The 19,536-nt window shown below is 31.2% G+C and overlaps 2 protein-coding genes across 4 annotated transcripts in view; one reads left to right on the top strand and one right to left on the bottom strand.

Moving 5' to 3' along the window:
- Positions 1-735, bottom strand: part of LOC146527238 (putative cytochrome P450 305a1) — a 49,895-nt gene extending 49,160 nt beyond the window's left edge. The window contains exons 1-2 of the mRNA XM_085206298.1: positions 402-735; positions 136-293 (exon numbers count right to left, since the gene is read on the bottom strand). The gene's annotated coding sequence lies outside the window, so the exon portion shown is untranslated. The remainder of the gene's footprint in view (positions 1-135; positions 294-401) is intronic.
- A 1,136-nt stretch (positions 736-1,871) lies between these two features.
- Unr (cold shock domain-containing Unr) overlaps positions 1,872-19,536 on the top strand; it is a 29,864-nt gene continuing 12,199 nt past the window's right edge. The window contains exons 1-12 of one of the 3 annotated variants that reach the window (XM_085206292.1): positions 1,872-2,027; positions 2,743-3,175; positions 3,674-3,894; positions 4,687-5,063; positions 6,450-6,657; positions 7,474-7,662; positions 8,931-9,082; positions 10,695-10,827; positions 11,713-11,898; positions 16,423-16,545; positions 16,952-17,133; positions 18,988-19,205. In XM_085206292.1, coding sequence (XP_085062418.1) covers positions 3,076-3,175; positions 3,674-3,894; positions 4,687-5,063; positions 6,450-6,657; positions 7,474-7,662; positions 8,931-9,082; positions 10,695-10,827; positions 11,713-11,898; positions 16,423-16,545; positions 16,952-17,133; positions 18,988-19,205 — 2,089 coding nt within the window. In that variant the 5' untranslated portion in view covers positions 1,872-2,027; positions 2,743-3,075. Of the gene's footprint in view, positions 2,091-2,279; positions 2,299-2,742; positions 3,176-3,673; positions 3,895-4,686; positions 5,064-6,449; positions 6,658-7,473; positions 7,663-8,930; positions 9,083-10,694; positions 10,828-11,712; positions 11,899-16,422; positions 16,546-16,951; positions 17,134-18,987; positions 19,206-19,536 lie in introns of those variants that run through there. The other 2 variants (XM_085206293.1, XM_085206294.1) reach the window with 2 other exon arrangements.

Here is a 19,536-nt window from a genome sequence, read left to right as displayed (position 1 = left end):
GGTATAAAGTGATGTGTGTATGTGCAATCACTATTAATGGAAATAAAGAATTAAGAGCATTTAATATAATTTTTAATATTTAATTTAATTAAAAAAATATATGTCATAAGATATTTTTAATTGAATAATAATTACATCAACTCTTTCTTCTTTCTAAAATCTTCCTTTCTAGAATACCATTTTTAAATTTTTCTTTTCGGATATTCAGCTCCACTCCACTTAAAATATCTCCAATTGTTTCTGGTGTTCTTGATCTTTCAAGCTTTTAGCATCGTCTCAACATAGTTATTGCTCTGAAAATTTTAATTAGCTGTTATTAATTTAATATTGTTAGGTTAATAACTAATAAACAACAAGTAATAACAAAAGAGTTTGAAACTTTTGTAGTCATATTAATTTACCTTTGCAGAATAAGAAGACACTTAAATCTTTAGTTTTTATTGGTATTTGTTAAAAAAATACCACATGCATAGCATTCCATTCCATTAGTTATAAATTGATATGTTCAGAACAATTAACGAAAAAAGTATTAATTAGAAACGAAATAAAATAGGATCACAAATATTGAATAGTATAAAATATTTTTTTACAAATAGCGGTATTAAAAACTTAGTTTTTTCTTTATAATACTATTTTATAAATAAGTGTAATTCGTGTTTTTAAAACAAAAATGTGTAATGACATTTTGACAACATTACAATTAACAACAATATCTTGTCAATTTTATATAGATTTATGTAGTTGTAATTCACAGATTAATTATGATCCATATAAAAATCGATTACTTTATGTTCGATCGATCGTTGTTCTGTTATAGGTAGCACCTAATATTATGCAGTTACTCCGGTCGGACATAAGTAATAAGATGTAAGGACACAAAAGTATTATGGATTTCGTTTAGATTCAATGTGAAATGGTTGATAATTACATATTTTATTAAAATAAATGTCGTGTCCAAAAGCATTCTTTAATCTCTTATCAATACGTTTTCGCATAAATTTATAATAGTTCGTTAAGATTATATTTACAACATTCTTCAGTACTACGTGAGTGGAAATTTTCAATAATTAACTACTTTAGTCTATTTTTTTTACTTGGCATATTTCAATTCGTTTGTAATTGCTACACTCATACCATACGCTGTGTCTACACTCTACACCAGCGAAGGCTTTTGAACCGATATTTGCAGCATACTAGCTAGTCGCTTTTACCAAATTTCTACAATATGAGATGATATTCCTCATATCCATATTTTTAAACATTATGTTCTTCCATTTGATGGTCTAAATAAACTATTTTTAATTATATCAAAGTTTAACTACGTGCAAGAAAGGTAAATATATATTTACTAAAATATATAATAATAAATTGTACTCAATATTTATACTCAGTAATTGTACTCAGTATACTCAATATTTTAAATATCTTTTTAAAGGATATTTTTTTTTCTTTTTAGTAATTGATACCGAGTAATCGTAAAGCTATTTTATTAAATCGATTAATGAATGAAAAATCGATTGGCTAATATTTACCTATTCTTAAAATGGGTTATATGAATCGATTGTATAATCTTAATATTAGCACAGATTCAAAAATAATTCATATATTGCCACCAAAAATATTTTTTCTATTATCTTCATTTAGAAGTTATTTTCTATAATGTTGTAATTTAAACATAAATATTACTTTATATATTTGCTTATTAAAATTATTTAAATAAATCCTGACTAATTTTTGTTTGTTCATGATTGCTGATAATGGCTGTTTTTTGACTTGGCGGCCACAAAACACAGAAAAATAAATGTTAGACTGACTTTCGCTTTTAGGTAAAAAAACAAGTACAAAATTTTAAAAAACTATTTATTTTTACAAATCCGTGAGTCAGAGTAAATTATACTACTGCGTAAATAGAAAATAAAAGTTATTAACTAAATTGAAATTGTTTGTATGCATGTACAATAGGCGCGATTATGTTGACATTCAATATGGCGATTGGCGGTATGTCGTCAGTGCTGTGCTGTGTCGTGGTGAGATTTGTTAATTTTACAGATTGTGTTTGTACATTTTCTTAATGATTTGATTTCGTTCAGGTATAATTTATTAAACAGGAGTATTTTATATGCTTTATTACCTCGTCAGTCTTTTTATATATTAGGTAAAGTTCAGCGGTAGTGTACAACGTTATAATTTCTGCACATAGTCTATCGGGTCGGGCGACCGATACCTATCTACATAGCAATAATAAAATGTAGAACAATTTTCTTATGTGACGCTTCTTTATTATTCGATTATATAGAGGTATTAAATGATAATCGGTGATTATATTTATGTTTAGAACATTATTTTATGTAAATTAAGTTCTCACGGTTCGATATTCTCATTAAAGGACTGAGGGTCTGCAATTGGATAATATTTTTAATGATATGATTTGTTTTATTACATGTGAAATGAGTTTCGTTGGGGCATAACTATGTAGTAATGTATGTTATCTCACTGTTATTGGGTTGTACAAATTATAGTTAAAGTTATAATAAGAAAATTTGCGGCGCGCGCACGCAACCCTATGTAGTCGTACTGTAGTTCACAACAGTACACATTCATATTGCATTCGAGTAGGATCTGCAAGCAGTGATCGATTACTTCGAAAGTTTTGTTAGCTATATGAGGCCATAATAAATGAGAAAACATCTCATCTAGACTAGCCCCTGGTTTTATACTGAATAAAGATTTTGTCTTTTGCAGTAGGTACTTGTGGATAACCAAACCAATACATATACAAACCAGCCTATGAACAGCAGAGCCCCGATTCAGCAAGCATTGAAGACATCTGAGGATCTAGTATAGTTTAATCCTAAGTAGCTTTTCTTTTGAAATACAAGTGATTTGATGTTAAACAGTGACATTAAAGACTAATTGTGTTCTCCTTGACACTAAGACAAAAAAATGTGATTTGATTTACAACTTTACATCAGTTACAAACGTTAAAAACTTTAACACTACACCATTTTCTGTGATATATTGGTAAATAATACTGAGATTTTTGACCTATATACAAGTAAAACAAAAACATCAAAAATGTCAAGCAATCCTCAGTGGAAGATGTTCCAGCCGCCAGATTCAATTTCCTCCTCCTTGCAAGACATTTTAGATCATGCCAAACAAGTTTTTCGTAATGGTAAGTGACAATTGTTTTTGTATTATCATGTATATATTTATATATACCTACATTTCCTACAATAATAAACAACCTTAAGCACATTTTGTGGCAACAAAGGATGCTGCAAAATTAACTGGTTGCAAGTTCAATCTTCACTTGAGGAAAGGAAATATTTATTTAAATTTATATTTTTTTTCTTCGCTCTGGTGTCGAGGCAAAGTGCGGCGTGGAGTTCTGCCACTAAACACGCAATGCTTCCCTTTGCATTCCATTGCATATATTTGGCAGAAAATGGGGAATGTTGTGTCTTAACACTAGGTTCCCTCTGCCTACTCTGCTGTGTGCGGGATACAGTATGAAGCTAATTTATTTTGATGTATTTACTTTAACCAGAAGTTTTAATATAATATTCACATTTCTATAGTCATTCTACATATAAACTAACAAGGTTTTTAAATGTTGACAAAATCTTCTTAAATTATGCTGTGTTACAATAAATTAAAATGTTGTCTACAGGTTCTTACAGCAGTGACTTTCCAAGCTCCCCACGAGATAACTTTAATAATATGGGTAACAAGAGTAGTGGTAACAGATTCACTCTTGGCAATTTCAATATGGACTTGTGTCCCATGGGAGACTCAAATATGTATTCCTCCAGTTCAACTAACAATCAATCCCAGTATGATTCCGTGAGCCACCCACCTATTAGAGAAACTGGCATAATTGAGAAATTACTTGTGAGTAATTATTGTTTGTTTGAGATATTGTTTATGCTTATACATAAAATTATATTGTAACTTAGGATTTTTTATTATTTGTAAAGCCTTTAACAAAATTCTCAATATGGAGTTGATTTATTAAAATATTAACATATAATAAGTCAAAATATTGGAAGTATTAGTTTAGTTAATTCATATTCATTTATATTAATAAAACACATGTATTTTACATGTAAACACATGTATTTTGTTTTAAAAACATCTTATTAAAAAAATTTAAACAATCAATGTTTACATTTCAGCATCACTTAGAGTGTAGTGGCTTAGAGTGTAAACCTGCTAAATATTGGTTAAAAGTATAGACAAAAACCAAATTGATGTTTATTTTATTTCATATAATAGAGAAAGAACTCAATTTGTAAAGATCTGATAATACAAATATACTCACAATCTTTTAAAAACATTTTTTGTCTCTTGAAAATTTGCTTGATAGGCAGCTAGCAGGTTTACACAATCCTGACAATTTATTCCCATTTACATTAAAAAAGTTAAAAAAAGAAGTAAAATTGTGTTGATATGAATATTTTTTTTGAAAAAGTATTTTTTCCTATGTGAATGGAATTTTAAAAATAAAGAAAGAAAAAGAAGTTTGGATCAACGTAACTAAGATGCAACAACCTCTTGGAAACTGTCAAACTTGTTCTGGCCACTAAGCCCTGCATGTGCATGTTAAATTTTTTAAATTTTCTGAAAATATTTTTCCATCATTAGTGTGAAACTAACACTTAATAATAATTATTTCTTTTGTAGCATTCCTATGGCTTTATACAATGTTGTGAGAGGCAGGCGCGTCTATTCTTTCACTTCAGCCAGTTTGGTGGTAACATAGATCACTTGAAGATAGGTGATCCTGTAGAATTTGAAATGACTTACGATCGTCGTACGGGAAAGCCGATAGCTTCTACTGTTACCAAGATAGCTCCTGAGGTAGTACTTAGTGAAGCGAGAGTGACAGGCTTAGTGACCACTGGGGTCAAGGGGGAGGGCTCCGGCGACAATACAGGCAGGATCACATACGAGAATAGAGGCGAATGTTTTTTCTTGCCCTACACTAAAGACGATGTCGAAGGCAATGTCACACTTCGTACTGGGGATGCTGTCAGCTTTCAGATCGCTACCAACCAAAGGTAAGTTCATGTAACATCTCTTAAAACATTTTCCTATTTATTTAAACTCAAAAATTATTCTATTTTGATATCACTCACTCGGCTTGTTAACCAATCTATATGCAGAGTTTTAAGTAAATTACATTTTATATTCAAACAACATTTTGCTTTTAAAACAATAATGCCAACAAAGATTTTTCCAGAAAGAGATTGAAAACTTGTTTTTAAAATATTATTTATTTATTGCGTGACTGATTAAGGTAATCCTTTTGAGATTGTAGAATGATGATGTGTGGAATTTTTAATTAAAATTATAAAAAAATCGATTACAAGTACATAAATATTAAATAACTTAAATTATAATAGATTCCAAATTAAGTAAAGTGAGACAATTTCTCAATTAAAAATATTCACGCTCATCGATTCACGCTCTGTGCTAGTATAGCTTTACAATATCAAAATATTTGTACACAAACATTATCTTACTGTGCTTGACTGGAAAAATGCTAACATTTAGGCTAACACCTAAAAATCGATTTATAGGCAATCAATTCTCGTAATAAGAATAAAAGTATTTTTTATTTCACGATTCAAAAACTTAGAAATTATTTCTCTCAAATATCAGTAGGTTTGAGAATAATAATTATTATTATAATTTGCGCCAAAAATTACCAGTAGTTCGCATTTTTTACACTACAGCTCCTGAAAGTTTTGTTAAAATTTAACTTTTAGAAATAAGGATTTTCGTTTCAATGTTATTTACAAGATTGATAGACCGTTATTTTACAAGTAATATTTGATATGAAAGGCCTATTATGAAGCACACTAAAACCTGTACAGTTGTGAGTTCTAGGATGAGCTATGCATTTGTGAGAGTGTTCATATAAAGTGTAGGTGTGATGTCGGTAGTCAAGCGCGGTGCATCTCTTGGTCTACTCGTAAATCGGTTTGTACTGCTTTTTAACAACCGGCCTACACCTCATGTATTGATAGTAGCATCATATAGTTAATTCATATTATATAACTTTTGTGTTCCATTTTTTAAAAGTGAAACATAAAGTTGACACTACCACTGTATAATAATGGAAAAAATGTATGTGACCGAGCAGTAAAGTGTAAAAATTCGTCAAAGGTTACAAAGCTGTTCTTGTTGGGGACGGGACCATCCGACGACACATCAGACAAGTGTGGAATCCATGAGGATGTAAATTGCGGTGTAGAAGAAATTATATATATTTTTTGTTTGATCTTTAATAATAAATATATAAATTTTACTTTTAGAAGTCTTTTTTGTAGCTCTACTTTTAGTGATCACTCACACAAATGCAAATCTCAGCCTAAGCTATGTACTTCACGGCGTGTAACATATTTTAAAAATCGCAATACATGTATATGGTGTTGTTTCAGAGGCACGTTGGGTGCTTGTCACGTACGTTTTGAGAATCCTGCCCATCCAGTTAAGTACCATGGTGTGGTATGCTCGAAGAAGGAAAATTTTGGTTTCATAGAAAGAGCCGATGTTGTCAAAGAAATCTTTTTTCACTATTCTGAAGCTAAGACCAAGGAAGATTTATCGTTAGGTGATGACGTCGAGTTTATAATACAAACAAGACATGTAAGTCTTATTGTTTGTTACTTATATAATTTGTAGTAGTAATATTATATAAATAAACAAAACAGTTTTTTATTTTATTTAATAGGAATACGAAAAGACTTTCGATTAAAGTAAGATCTATAGCAGAGTGACTCGGATACTGTATTGATTAAGAGTCACCTTGCAAAAAAATATCCCTTCAGAATTAACGAAATCGTTAGTGTCGCAATCAAAAGGAGATAATAACATTTTGAATAGGAATTATGTATCGACGTCTTATATTCCTAAGTGTTTTAATTCAAAATCACAATATTTTTTTATGACACATGTAGTAGAAGATTATATTGTTATTATGTGAACGGATAAAAACTATATTAAATATCTTCTGACAAAAGTTTGGACCAGTTTACGAAAAGAAAATAATCCTTATTGAAAATGAATATAAAGCAACACTTGCATTATGTGATGATACTCACTCAAAGGGGTCTCTCCTCGAGGCCGGTTTAATTGAACCGTATTCAGCTACAATTGAACGAAATATGCATTCCCTAATCTGTATAATATTTGAAGTTGTGTATTATTAACTGAAAATCATTCTAAAAAGTAATTAGTTCTTCTTTAAAATTCATCATTATTTTTTTATTATTATTATTTTTATTTCCCCGCTTTGGAAAGGCAAAGCGCGCAGCGAGCTCCGCAACTCAACAGGAAGTGTGAAAATATCGAAACTGGGCAGAAAATGGAGAACCAAACGTTTTGACACTTGGTTCTCTCTGCCTATCCCGCTATGCAGGAAAAAGCTGTACCTTTTTTACAAGATGATTCCTTTTGGTCTAGGGTAAAGAGGTGGCGTGCAACATAACGAAACTACCCAGTGGCTCAGTGGTGTTTGAAGATGTCAGCCCAGAAATTATGCGTGGTCAAGTGTTGAAACCACTTGAACGCGGAATAATGGCGCGGGCGACGCAAAACGATCCACTGCCGGGCAGGATCCGATATCGTGCTGCCGATCACTCCGAAGTTGAGGTAGGCTAATGTCTTTATCCATACAACTAATTCTATCTTTACTTTTTGTTTCTTTGTATACTTGCCTATAGAAACTAACGAGTATTTAACCTGTTTGATATTTGTAGATAATATAACGAATATATTTTTTTATTTTAATTTTATAATAACTTAGCTAAAATTACAAATTTGCAAAAAAATTGTGAAAAATATTTCCTAAAATATAGTAAGTTTTGAAATATATATGTTGTACGAAAATGTGTTACTTGGTCGATGAAGAAAATTTCACAATTCTTTCGACAATTATGTTCAAAGTGTTGTTTTTCCTTGAAATGATATAAAATACACCTCTGGAAATATTAAAACGTTAAATAAACGACACATGACACTTGAAAGTTGATAATTAACAATGTATGTTTTTTCTGTTTCGCAACTTGGAATTCTGAGAGTGTTGAATTATACTTTGCAATTCTTATTAAGTATTTTTTAAATATTGAATAAGGTTACCGTTACAGAAAATTATTGTATATAAATGATTAGGTTCATAATAGGTACTATATACCGTAATCATTTTTTTATTATTTTGTATTTTGTATCAATTATCGTGCTTTATACAAAATAATAGTTTGAATGCTTTTTTTTCTGAACGTACTTCAGTATGGTATGAATAATACCTTTTTCACTGTTCTCGTCAGCTTAAGCCAGATCTAGCTGGAAAAGTTTAACTATAAATTAAGTTAATTTTTATAGAATGCCTTTCATTTATAAAAAAATACTATATAAGACTCTGGAGTGAGTGAAATCGTTACAACGACCTACATTTTATAAGGATTCGATTTCGCACCGCTGATGATTCTGTAATCAATATATATTAGATTTAGACTGCACTGTGAATATCGGCGCTTTGAACTTCTAATTGCTTTTAAACATTCGTTCCTCGCGTATGATTTTCTTACAATATGAAAAATAATTGAAAATGTTAGATATTATTCTTCATTGCGGGTAGGATAATAAGTTCCTGAAATAGGTGAATGAAATAAGTGAAACTGATTAATTATTATTAATCGATAGAATTGAGTATTGATATTTAGTATGCGTATACCTATTGTGAAATTATGTATTCTTTAATAATACATATATAAATATTTTAAATTTGAATTTTGAATTTATATAAAATATTTAAAATGACCTCTTATGAGAAGTACTGTATATTTAAAATTTAATTTCTAAAAATGTTATCGTAGTTGTTGTTAACGTGGTATGTATGTACATTGAAGTATATATTGTAGGTATCTTTCGGGGATAAAGATCAATGCGGAGAGTTCACCCTCCGCCATGGTGATTGGGTACAATTCCAAGTGGCTACAGACAGGCGGGACCAACTGAAGCGCGCTACTAATATCTCTCTACTCGACGAATCTTTCAACGTGTCTGGAGAACGGTAAGTGATATTTTTCTATTAATTACTAGCGAACCAAACGCTACGGCGGCTTAGGTTTATTGACAGATTCAAGTTTACTAGTTTTGCTTTTGTAAAATTACTTAAAATTTACATGCTATATATAACATAAATCGAACAGTTTTACTCTTTTTGAAAAACATAAAAAAGTGACGTAGCAGGATTTGAACCCGCGCCTCTTGGAAACCGACCAAGCGCTCTGACCAACTAAGCCATACGTTGTCTTCGGCCTACGTCGAAATTCTTATATGCTTGTTACGACTTATTGATGCTAGCATCTTTGGGAGATTTTTGCAAATTTTTGCTACCCAAAGATAATTGCTTATAATTATTCTTTGGCGAGAGAGAATGCTAATTATATACATATATTATACATTTTTAAAGTGTTATTGCACATTTGGGAAAGAGAAATACTTTTTAGAAAACATAAAAAACGTAGCGTAATTTGAACACGCGCACACATCCCGTCGAACTGAACAGTCGAATATTTCTGTTCAATATATTCATGTCTATAGAAATATAAAGAAAAAATATTAATGAACAGTCAGCGGATCCGTCGTCCCTTTAATAACTGTTCAATCCTTTAGGGCATATTGCGTACCTACAAATTTTATTCGCTATGGTTTTAGTTTTGTATTGGTAGTGAGTTTCATTTAATAATCTCGTCTGCTCCAACGTTGCCCCGGTCACTGTCGCCTCACTATGCAAATCTGTATTAATATTGAAACTATGATTGCCATTCCCAATGCTCAAACAAATATATGGTATATAATTGATATTTTGAACATTACTTCATATGAAAATTTTACATAAATTATTAAAACACACCGAGACCAAAACCAACCAACGAGAAAGAAAATCTGAAGAATAAGATAGCGATATCTAAAGAAAATCAGAGAAATCAAAATGTAATAAATAATATTTGGAGGATTATATTAGATATTTTACTTCCGTAATTATAAGTAAATTTAGAGATAGGTACAATTTAAATTATAGTTAATAACAGAAAACATCTTTAAGGCGTTGATTAAAATATCGATTAATGGCATTATTAACTTCGTACGTTATCGATCCTACGAACTATCATAATAAAACAAAAGTAATTTATAAATTTTGTTAATATGAATATTAGTTAACTCCCTTATTGTAGCAGTTTCTTATTAATATAAATATTTCTAAATGCTTTTAATACATTGATAATTAAGCAAGGCAAGGCAGGCAAGTAAGTAATATAGACGAACATAATACTGATAATTATTAAGACAGCAGTCAATGTACTACTTGTATTCAATTTTGCCAATTCATTTATACAGTGCATGCATCTGGACGATACCAGTTGTTATTAATATCATTTGATCATATTATATCATAGGTTATATCGATGATTAAGTAACAAACTAGAAATTAACATAACCAAAGTATTTTTATTTTACAACTCAGTTGTACTTACAAATTAAAACTGATACAACACCCGACAACATATCGCCAAGTATTTTTATAGTTCAAAACTGTTTATCATATTAAATTATTCAACAAGTATTTTCTAATATGTACAAAATTAGTAGTAGAAAGTAAACAAATTGTATTTTAACAGGCGGGAACAAGGAATGGTGTGCTCCTTGAGAGAAGGATTCGGATTAATACGGTGTATTGAACGAGAACAAACCATGTACTTTCATTTCGCTGAAGTACTACGTCTCGGTCAGGAGCTTAGTGTTGGAGATGAGGTAAGTAATTTATTAAGCTGAAGCTATTTTCTGTTTCGACCTCTCTTCTTTTTAGACCTCTTCTTTCGTATTTAGTGAAGAAGTACTTATGTTACATTGAAAAATTATTATTTTAAAGAATAAGTTTTTATACAAATAATTAATTGACTAATAGAAAAAATAGATGTGTTTTAAAATCATTCTATAAAAAAAATCAAACATTCGCTGAGTACATTATGGAATAGGAATGTTAAGACTTTTCCATTTATAAATATTGAAATGCAATTTTTCACAAAGGGAAATTTTGTAAAGAATTTTATAGTTTTACTTTTTGTTTTGACTTTATTTTTTATTTTTTAACTATAATATCGAGGATTAAATATTGTCTACTAAAAATGGTATGAGCTGTAAATTAATTCGTATTTTTGATTAATTAAATTTTATACAATGACATGTTACTTTTTGACATTGTAAATATCGTAACGTCGCCTTAGAATTGTATACTTGCTAAGTCTGTTTTTTGTCGTTGTGTACAATTTTGTACCATTCAAGTGTAAAAAAAAAATACAAAATCGCCAAAAAATAAAAAGTTCTGCCACTCAACACGTAATAAATACCTCTAGAATTCGGCGGAAAGTGGGGAGCAGAGTATCTTAATCTCATCTTAACACTAAACTCTCTCTGCCTAGCCTGCTATGCGAGATACGGCGTAAGGTGTATGTCTGCGTTTGCCATTATAAATCCAATACAAAACAATCCAAACGTCAAATCAATAGAAACGTATAATTTTTTTTTACGTAGCAGGACTCTAATCTTCTCCTATTGGAAGTCGTCGCAAGACTTCTGCCATTAAAACTTTTCTCATTAAGCATTTAATGTTTTATTTTGTATTGTAAACGTAAATAGGTGGAGTTCACTGTGGACCCGGTGTCTACCTTCACCAACATGAACAACCGTCAATCGGCCATACGTGTCAAGCACCTGCCGGCAGGCAGCGTCCAATTCGAAACGCTCTTGGAGCGCGGCGTTCGCGGCATTGTGGCTAAAGAGGCGCCTTGCTATCCCTCGTCTGCAAGTCCAACTCGGGCACCGGTAAGTTTTTTTTTTTTCATTTAAATGTATTTTTTTATTATGTTTTTAGGTATATTAGAGACCATCGTCGCGTTTTGGGAGATAGTTTGACTGTACGTTATGATTGTGGTTTCGATTTCCACTCGGGGAAAAGATTGTTTAAATTCTGTTCATTTCCCTGCTCTGATCGACGAGTAATTTAAATTGGGCGGAAAGGTCTCCTCTGTTAAATATATTTATAGTTTATGGGAAAAAGCAGGAAACTGAAAAAAAATAATATTTACAGTTTTCTTACATTATATTTCGAGAAGTAATGACTTTGTGTCTGAGTTCAGAACAGAATAAATAATTAGATATCAGAGTATTGTTCTTTATTTTTCGAAATATTGGTGTTGAATGTGGTTGAAGCAGTTCACTTGTTGCTTTTTTTACCGTATATTTGGTATACAATTATAAGCAGATAGGCAGAAAGAAAGAGCCCAATATAAAAATATTACGTTTTTCGTGTTCCGCTTTAAATATCATTATTTCTGTACAACCATCGTACATTTCAAATTGACAGTATACCACTGCGCTACGACAATGTAGAAATTGATTACTACGATAAAATACAGGTATTATTTTAAACTACATAAGAAACATTGGAATTTTAAAATAATTTAAGATATTTGACAAATTCTATACCCGGCAATTATTTTGGTAATTTCCAAAAAAAAATCAGTTATATTTCTATTTTACATTTAAAAATTACTCATGTGAAATATAGAATAGGAAATTATTACTATCATAACTTGAGTTTTTCATTTAAATCGCGGCTTGAAAGTTATCTACGGATGCACAGTGACGTGTATAACAAAGGAGTCGATCGTTTGGTTCTATTTGACCAGTAGAAGTGAAACAAAGCTGTATATTTCATAAAACGATAAACTAGAAAACGTTTGTTTGTTCATATTGCTCTTAATAATGGATAGCAACGATGTGGTTTGTTAAACTAACCTGAAATGACAGGTTATTCTTTTATAATGTATGTAATTGTAAATACGAAATTCGTCAGTTTTTAATCGACTTTTCTAAAAAGGAGGACTTCTTTCTATATTCGATTTCAAGTATGTTCCTCGGTTTCTCCGTTTTTTGTGAAACGATTTTAAAAATGATTTGTTTATTTGAAAGTAGCTACGTACTCGGGTACTTATATACAGATTTACATTTTATTTTTGCAGTCTGTGCCATCTAAGAAATAAATAACATTTAGAAAGAAGGAAAGGCTATAAGAAGTTATTTAAAAAAATACCTAAAGTTGGCACCCACCAATATTATTCGGTAGTACTCCAATCTCCAATACATTTAATTCGATTGAGATTGTGCTGACGAGAATTATATTAATAATAAATGTTATTCTTAATCTAGGTAGATAGTCAGTATTTGATTATACTAAGTTCACATCTTTAACTGATATATTGCTCTGCAAATAAACGTATCGAAGCTAAGTTTCCGTTATTACATAAGGCATTTGCTTTGAGCGTTTACCCTTTTGCAAAGTGAAGTGAACTGTATATATGTAGCTGGTATATATTACCAATGCATATTTGTTTATAAACATATGAAATATAAACATATATCTCAAACTGTTATAGAATAATAATAAACTGCTAAAACTCTGTAACATGACATTTTCAACATAGTGTTTCTTTTGTACCTGAACGTCAACAACATGCGTAGGGGTCGTCCAATATTAAATTACGTATGCGGCGGCGAGATAACATGATAAAAACTGTTAACGACATGTTCTCTCGTTACTATTAATTTGCTCGATTATTAGATTTAACACCATTATCCTTTAATATGTTTTTTTAAATAAGATTACACACACTTAACTTCCACAAACTAACTATGACTATTTAAATAATCTTTGTTGACCAAGCCTTGCCCGAGGAAACAATTTGTGTATCACTTACCTTAGAGGCATACCTTTATTATAAGTCAAATATATATTTAATTCTATCGAGGCTAAACCAAGCTGGCTGCTAAGCTGCTATTTAAAAACTTTGCAAAATAGAATTTTCATAAAATATTTTTATATTATTTTAAATTGTTTCCAAAAGGAATTTAAATACTACTCTATGTATGTATTTATACAGTAGTTACGTTACAGTCACAAAATAATACTGATACAATTTTTTTTAAAATAAAGTCATGCAGCTTTCCTGCCTGTAATCACCAATAACTAAGTTATTCGAACATTTTAAACTTGTTAAACGCTACCGCAACATTCGGCGTGTGATTCAATTATAATGTGTATATAATGAATAAGTAGCCCATAATTTTTTTTTATCTATCCATCTATCAGCCTTTTAAGGTCCACTGCTGGACATAGGCCTCCCCCAATGCTCGCCACTCCGTCCGGTCCTGCGCCCTTTGAATCCAGCGGGTTCCCGCTGTCTTTTTAAGGTCGTCGGTCCACCTGGTTGGAGGGCGGCCTGTACTCCTTTTGCCGAGGCGTGGTCGCCATTCGAGGACCTTTCTTCCCCATCGGTTGTCGGTCCTCCTGACAATATGGCCTGCCCATATTGTCAGGAGGACCGATCATATTTTTATCATATTTTTATCTATAGTTATTTCAAATAAGATTATCTATAATTAAACTAACGCTTGTTACATCTATGTAATTTTGACTTTATTCACAATATTTTTTCAATCGCAGTCTGGATGTCCAAATTAAGTTTTGCCAATATAGCAAGGTGATGGGTCAAATAACGGTAACATGAAATCAATAGATAATTTGATAAATGTCGTCTGTTCGTTTCATAATCGCTCTGGGAAAGACGTAGACTCTCTCGTAGCTCTGTTTACTTTCGACCTCTAGTTTAATGTATAATAAATGTGGCTTAAAATTTCGATTGGGTTTTATCAACCAGTATAAATTAAGATGAAATTAAGTTATAAAAATATTTTTTATTATAGTAACTCAACATTGTATAACAGTCAATCGTTTGACATTTAGTTTAATCTAAGTCCTGGTGCAAGTATAGATTAATTTAATTTATTAGATTCCAGTTCCACTAATATCGTTTAATATTCAGTTCCTTCCTCGGCTATCACCTTTTATTACAAAGGGCTCAATTAATTTTACTTTAAACCGTTGGATGAACTCGAACGGAAAGCTAAAACTGCATTCGGACGCTCCAATATTGTGGTTAAACGTTGAAATATCCTTCGCGATCACGCTCTATTTCAATCTCTGTTCCGACAGTGACAGAGGCTATTTTCGTTTAAATCCTATATTCGACCCTCCGATACTAAGTGGGTATTAATGACAGGTAACTACGACGGATGTACATCACTTGCTTTTATTGAACGTTTCTCTGTACATTATTAGTTTTGGGTGCAATATTGCGTTTACATTTAAATATGAACACAATATTGATTTATATTTACATTAATAAATATAAAAGGATGAGACCAGTCGTGGCGCAGGGGCACAAAATGTGACTGCAAACGTGACAGGTTGGGGGTTCGATTCCCACTCGAGGCAAAGCACGGCACTCAACATGCGATACCTCCAGAATTGGGCGGAAAATGAGGAGTTGTTTCTTAACACTAGGTTCCCTCTGCCTACCTTGCAATTCAACGCTAAAAGAAGGAAATATAAAACGCTTGTCCAAATGTCCATCGTTATACAGTATATGATTACTCAATAATAATTATTATATTACATTCGCTAATTTAGAGGCTTCCATGATTGATCTATAGCTGCATACATTGTATATATTAGTTATGGATTTTTAATTACAGAGAAAATTTAATAAGTCGATTTATATCAATTTATATGATCGTTACATTTGGTTATTATATTAGTTTTTACTTCTATCTTTTAATTAGGTGCTTCTTTTAATTCGTAAGTAAACACAAGTTTTGGGATCGACCCTCACTCGGGGAGTCAGCATTCGGGTGGGAAGTGTAGAAGGGAACATTGACACCAATTTCTCAGCGCCTACCCAGTTATTTTGCGGGATAGGTCGTCAAGTAAAAAAATACACATGTAGCAGAATAGGTTAATGAATAATTTGCACTATATTTGAAAAGTTCTTAATATTTAATATTTTATTGGGTGTAATTAATCTTATAATATAATATTTTTTGATGATATCTTTTTATGTAAATCAACTGAATGTGGTCAACAGCCTTCCATGTGCTCTTTGCCTCGTCCTACTGTTTACTTCATTCTTCTCTATTCCGAGTTAAAGCCGTTCTTTTCAAATTTTGAAGGTTCTTGAGGTCTTCGGTAATTCCGATCTGTTATTATCCATTCGCTGCTTGGGATCAAGCTATGGTTCTTATTTGACTTGATATGACTTGTTAGGACTTATGATGTTAGGGACATTGTACGGGTTGTTAAATTCATGGATATGCAATCCACCACCTTCTTCACAGATAAAACCAAAGAAAATAAAAAAAAAATCACTCCAATATAAGTGAAGCACCTTCGTCCTTCCTACTGAGAACCCACATCTTAATTTTGATAATAATTTAGTACAATTGTTTTAGGAAACTGGTATAATAACTTGTCAAATTAACAACATGAAAAAGTCGGTCTCATATACCGCTAAGAAGTGCGAGTCGAAGATGTTGCCGCGTGTCGGTGATAAGGTCATTTTCGATATATACCAGGTAAGATTTGTATTAATTTCTATATTAGAAAAGCGAGGGAGTATAGCTAACAGCTTTGTAAATTTTTAACTTAATCATTTACTAATTTACGCTATTAACATCTATAACAAAATCGACACGTTGATGAACTAAATTCTTATTTGTGATAATTTAAACTAATAAATATTATAACAACTTTTTATACTATCTATACAACATGTTTTACTATGATGATGTTAAATCCGTCAATATGATATTCATCTCTTAGTTATATTAATACTTATTTTGGTTCTTGATGTTTTTACTAAATAAATAATAAAGAAATACAATAAATACGGTCTCTACATTGAGACGGAACAATGCTATTGATATTTATTAGTTGTTTTACGGATATATAGGTATTTAATTTATAGTTTAACTTTTCTAGGTAAAAAGGACTAAAGAGTTGGTAGCAATGGCCATACAAACTCAACACAGCCTCACAAATGGCACCGCGAACGGAGCCTCGAACCTCCGACCCATCATGCAAGGATTCATAGCGGCTCTGAAGGACGGCTTTGGATTCATAGAAACCGCTGACCACAACAACGAAGTTTTCTTCCATTTCAGGTAAATATAACCTTCTTAAATTCAAAATATCTATAAAAAAATAGGTATCTATTTTAAAAGATGCAACAAGAATTATTTTTACTTTCTTGTTTGCAATTGATACTTTGTTGCTTGTATTTTAAACACTTATTCACTTTAAAATGGAAACTATTTAAAATGCTATACAAAATATGAGGCAAGGGAGTTAGCATCAATTGCGGACAATAATAAAATCCCATCGTTTCCGATTTGATTATAACTTTAATCATTTGGAAATATAATATTTACCTTATTTTATTGAGGGCGTCGTGACGTAGCGGCATAGCGTTTGACTGAAAATGGGATTGGGATGGAATTTCGAAATTGCACTGCGAATATGGTTCGTTTATCATATACATGTCTCTTCATTTTTATACTTTGTCTTTTTAAGATAACTAGTTATCCCGTTTATAATGTATTCATGAATTGAACAATATAATTGTTGACTTAGATGGTGACATCAATTTGTTGCTTTGCGAATATAAAAAATTGGCGAATTATGAAATTTATATAGTGCGAAATAATTATCTAACACTATATAGCATATACTTTATGTGGTATTTCCAATTACATTTTTTTGTTATAAAAATGTTTTTCTATTTTAATTCCAATTGCCTTTTTGTAAACACTCTAATTTGTCGAGTATATGCACTCCCTATAACTTGTTAAAGTAATTGCAACATCACATGGTTAGACAATATGATTGCTTGATAACTTATAAAACTCGACTTTATATGGAAATTGCTTTGAACCTTTTATATTCGCGCTGGCTGCCCAAGCTATTATAATTTGAAGTACTATAATAATACAAGTTATTCGCTTGCAATTTTGTATGTAATTAAATCAAACCTTGTCTACATTTAATGCCTTTAAGACCATAGTGGTACAGAAAGTAGGAATGTTGTGGGTACAATCCCCACCTGGGTAACGGCTTGGGTTTCTCCGCGTTGGTGGCCGAGGCGGAGACAAACTGTGGCGTTAAGTTCTGTCACTCAATACGCAGATGGTCGAATCTGGATGTAAGATGTGAAACGAAGCGACACTAGGTCTTTTGACTCTGCTAGAAGCCAAAAGATTGTGTGAAATAAAAAAAAATAAGTAAATATATCTTGCACTGTGTTCCTAATTGTGATTTAAACGTAATGCTTTGCTCTTAATATATACCTATCTAATAGAATTTATTTTTGATTAACTTACATCATAATTGTATTATTTTACCTTACTACTTATTTTTATTATTTATTTTAAATGGTTACCTGTATGTATGTATATAGGTTTTCGCAATTTCATTTTTTTTTGTAAATGAAATAAAATACAAAAATACAAAATACCCTTTAGGTAATTACGTATTTTTTACACTTTCCAAAGATATAAAAAATGTACACAAACGAATAAACATAAAACTGATTTAGCTGGTTAAACACTTAATATTATGTCTTTATTCGTATTATATATTCAATCTAATTATTTCTAGTAATACGACTAGTCTAAAATAGGATTATGAGGTTAATGTTGTGTACATTGATACACGATGAGTGTTTGCAACTAAATAATGCACTAAAAGACGACCGTAAAGTGCTGTTAACTTTCCCTGATTGCACTTCATAACATTAAATGACATTAATGACGGTATAGTTGTACTATACTCGTTTTAATGATAAATTTAACTGTTTTTTTATATGTACGATTTAACTTTAACTTTGCTATTCATAAATGCTGTATTTTCTGTAAAGTTTGTTGAAAGCGAATTTATGACAATCAACTATAACAATTGTTTATTTTAATTTTATATAACGTAATTATTGTTATTAATAATTTTAAAATTATTACTTCCAGTAATTTCGAAGGCAACCCCGACAGTCTGGAGCTGGGCACGGAAGTGGAGTACAGTCTTGGTCGCGGGAACGGATCCGGCGGAGGGTGTGCCAGTGCGGAGTTTGTTCGTGTATTACCTCGAGGAAGTATTCATATAGCGAAACCGTTGAAGGTTATGTCGAAAGGCACGGTCGTACGTACCCTGAGAGCCCTTAATCCTGATCAAGCTAGGTATTCAGGTAATATGAATGTAGTATATAGTTTGGATGAGTATATAAAGGTGACAAAATTTTACGCTGTTTACATTGTTTATAAAGAGTAAACTTTAAATATCTTTTACAATGCCTACCTTGTCATATGAAGTAGTATTAGTTTAGACGAGAATGTACGGGCTGTCATGGCGATAAAATTTAATTAAAACATTAAAGTATATCCGTTATAAACCATATAAAAATATCTTTTACAACGGTTATCCTGTCATATAAAGGATTCAGCAAAAAAAAATCTAATAAATACACAGGGGGAGTTTTAAAATAATAACAAATAATTACTCATGGGGGGGGGGGGGGG

This window comes from Heliconius melpomene, chromosome 21 (genome assembly GCF_056956725.1).
Source record: "Heliconius melpomene rosina isolate 202511_hmr_F chromosome 21, ASM5695672v1, whole genome shotgun sequence".
In the NCBI taxonomy this organism is placed as follows: Eukaryota; Metazoa; Arthropoda; class Insecta; order Lepidoptera; family Nymphalidae; genus Heliconius; species Heliconius melpomene.
The sequence above is the reverse complement of the archived record's forward strand: the minus strand, read 5'-3'. Positions and strand labels throughout refer to the sequence as shown.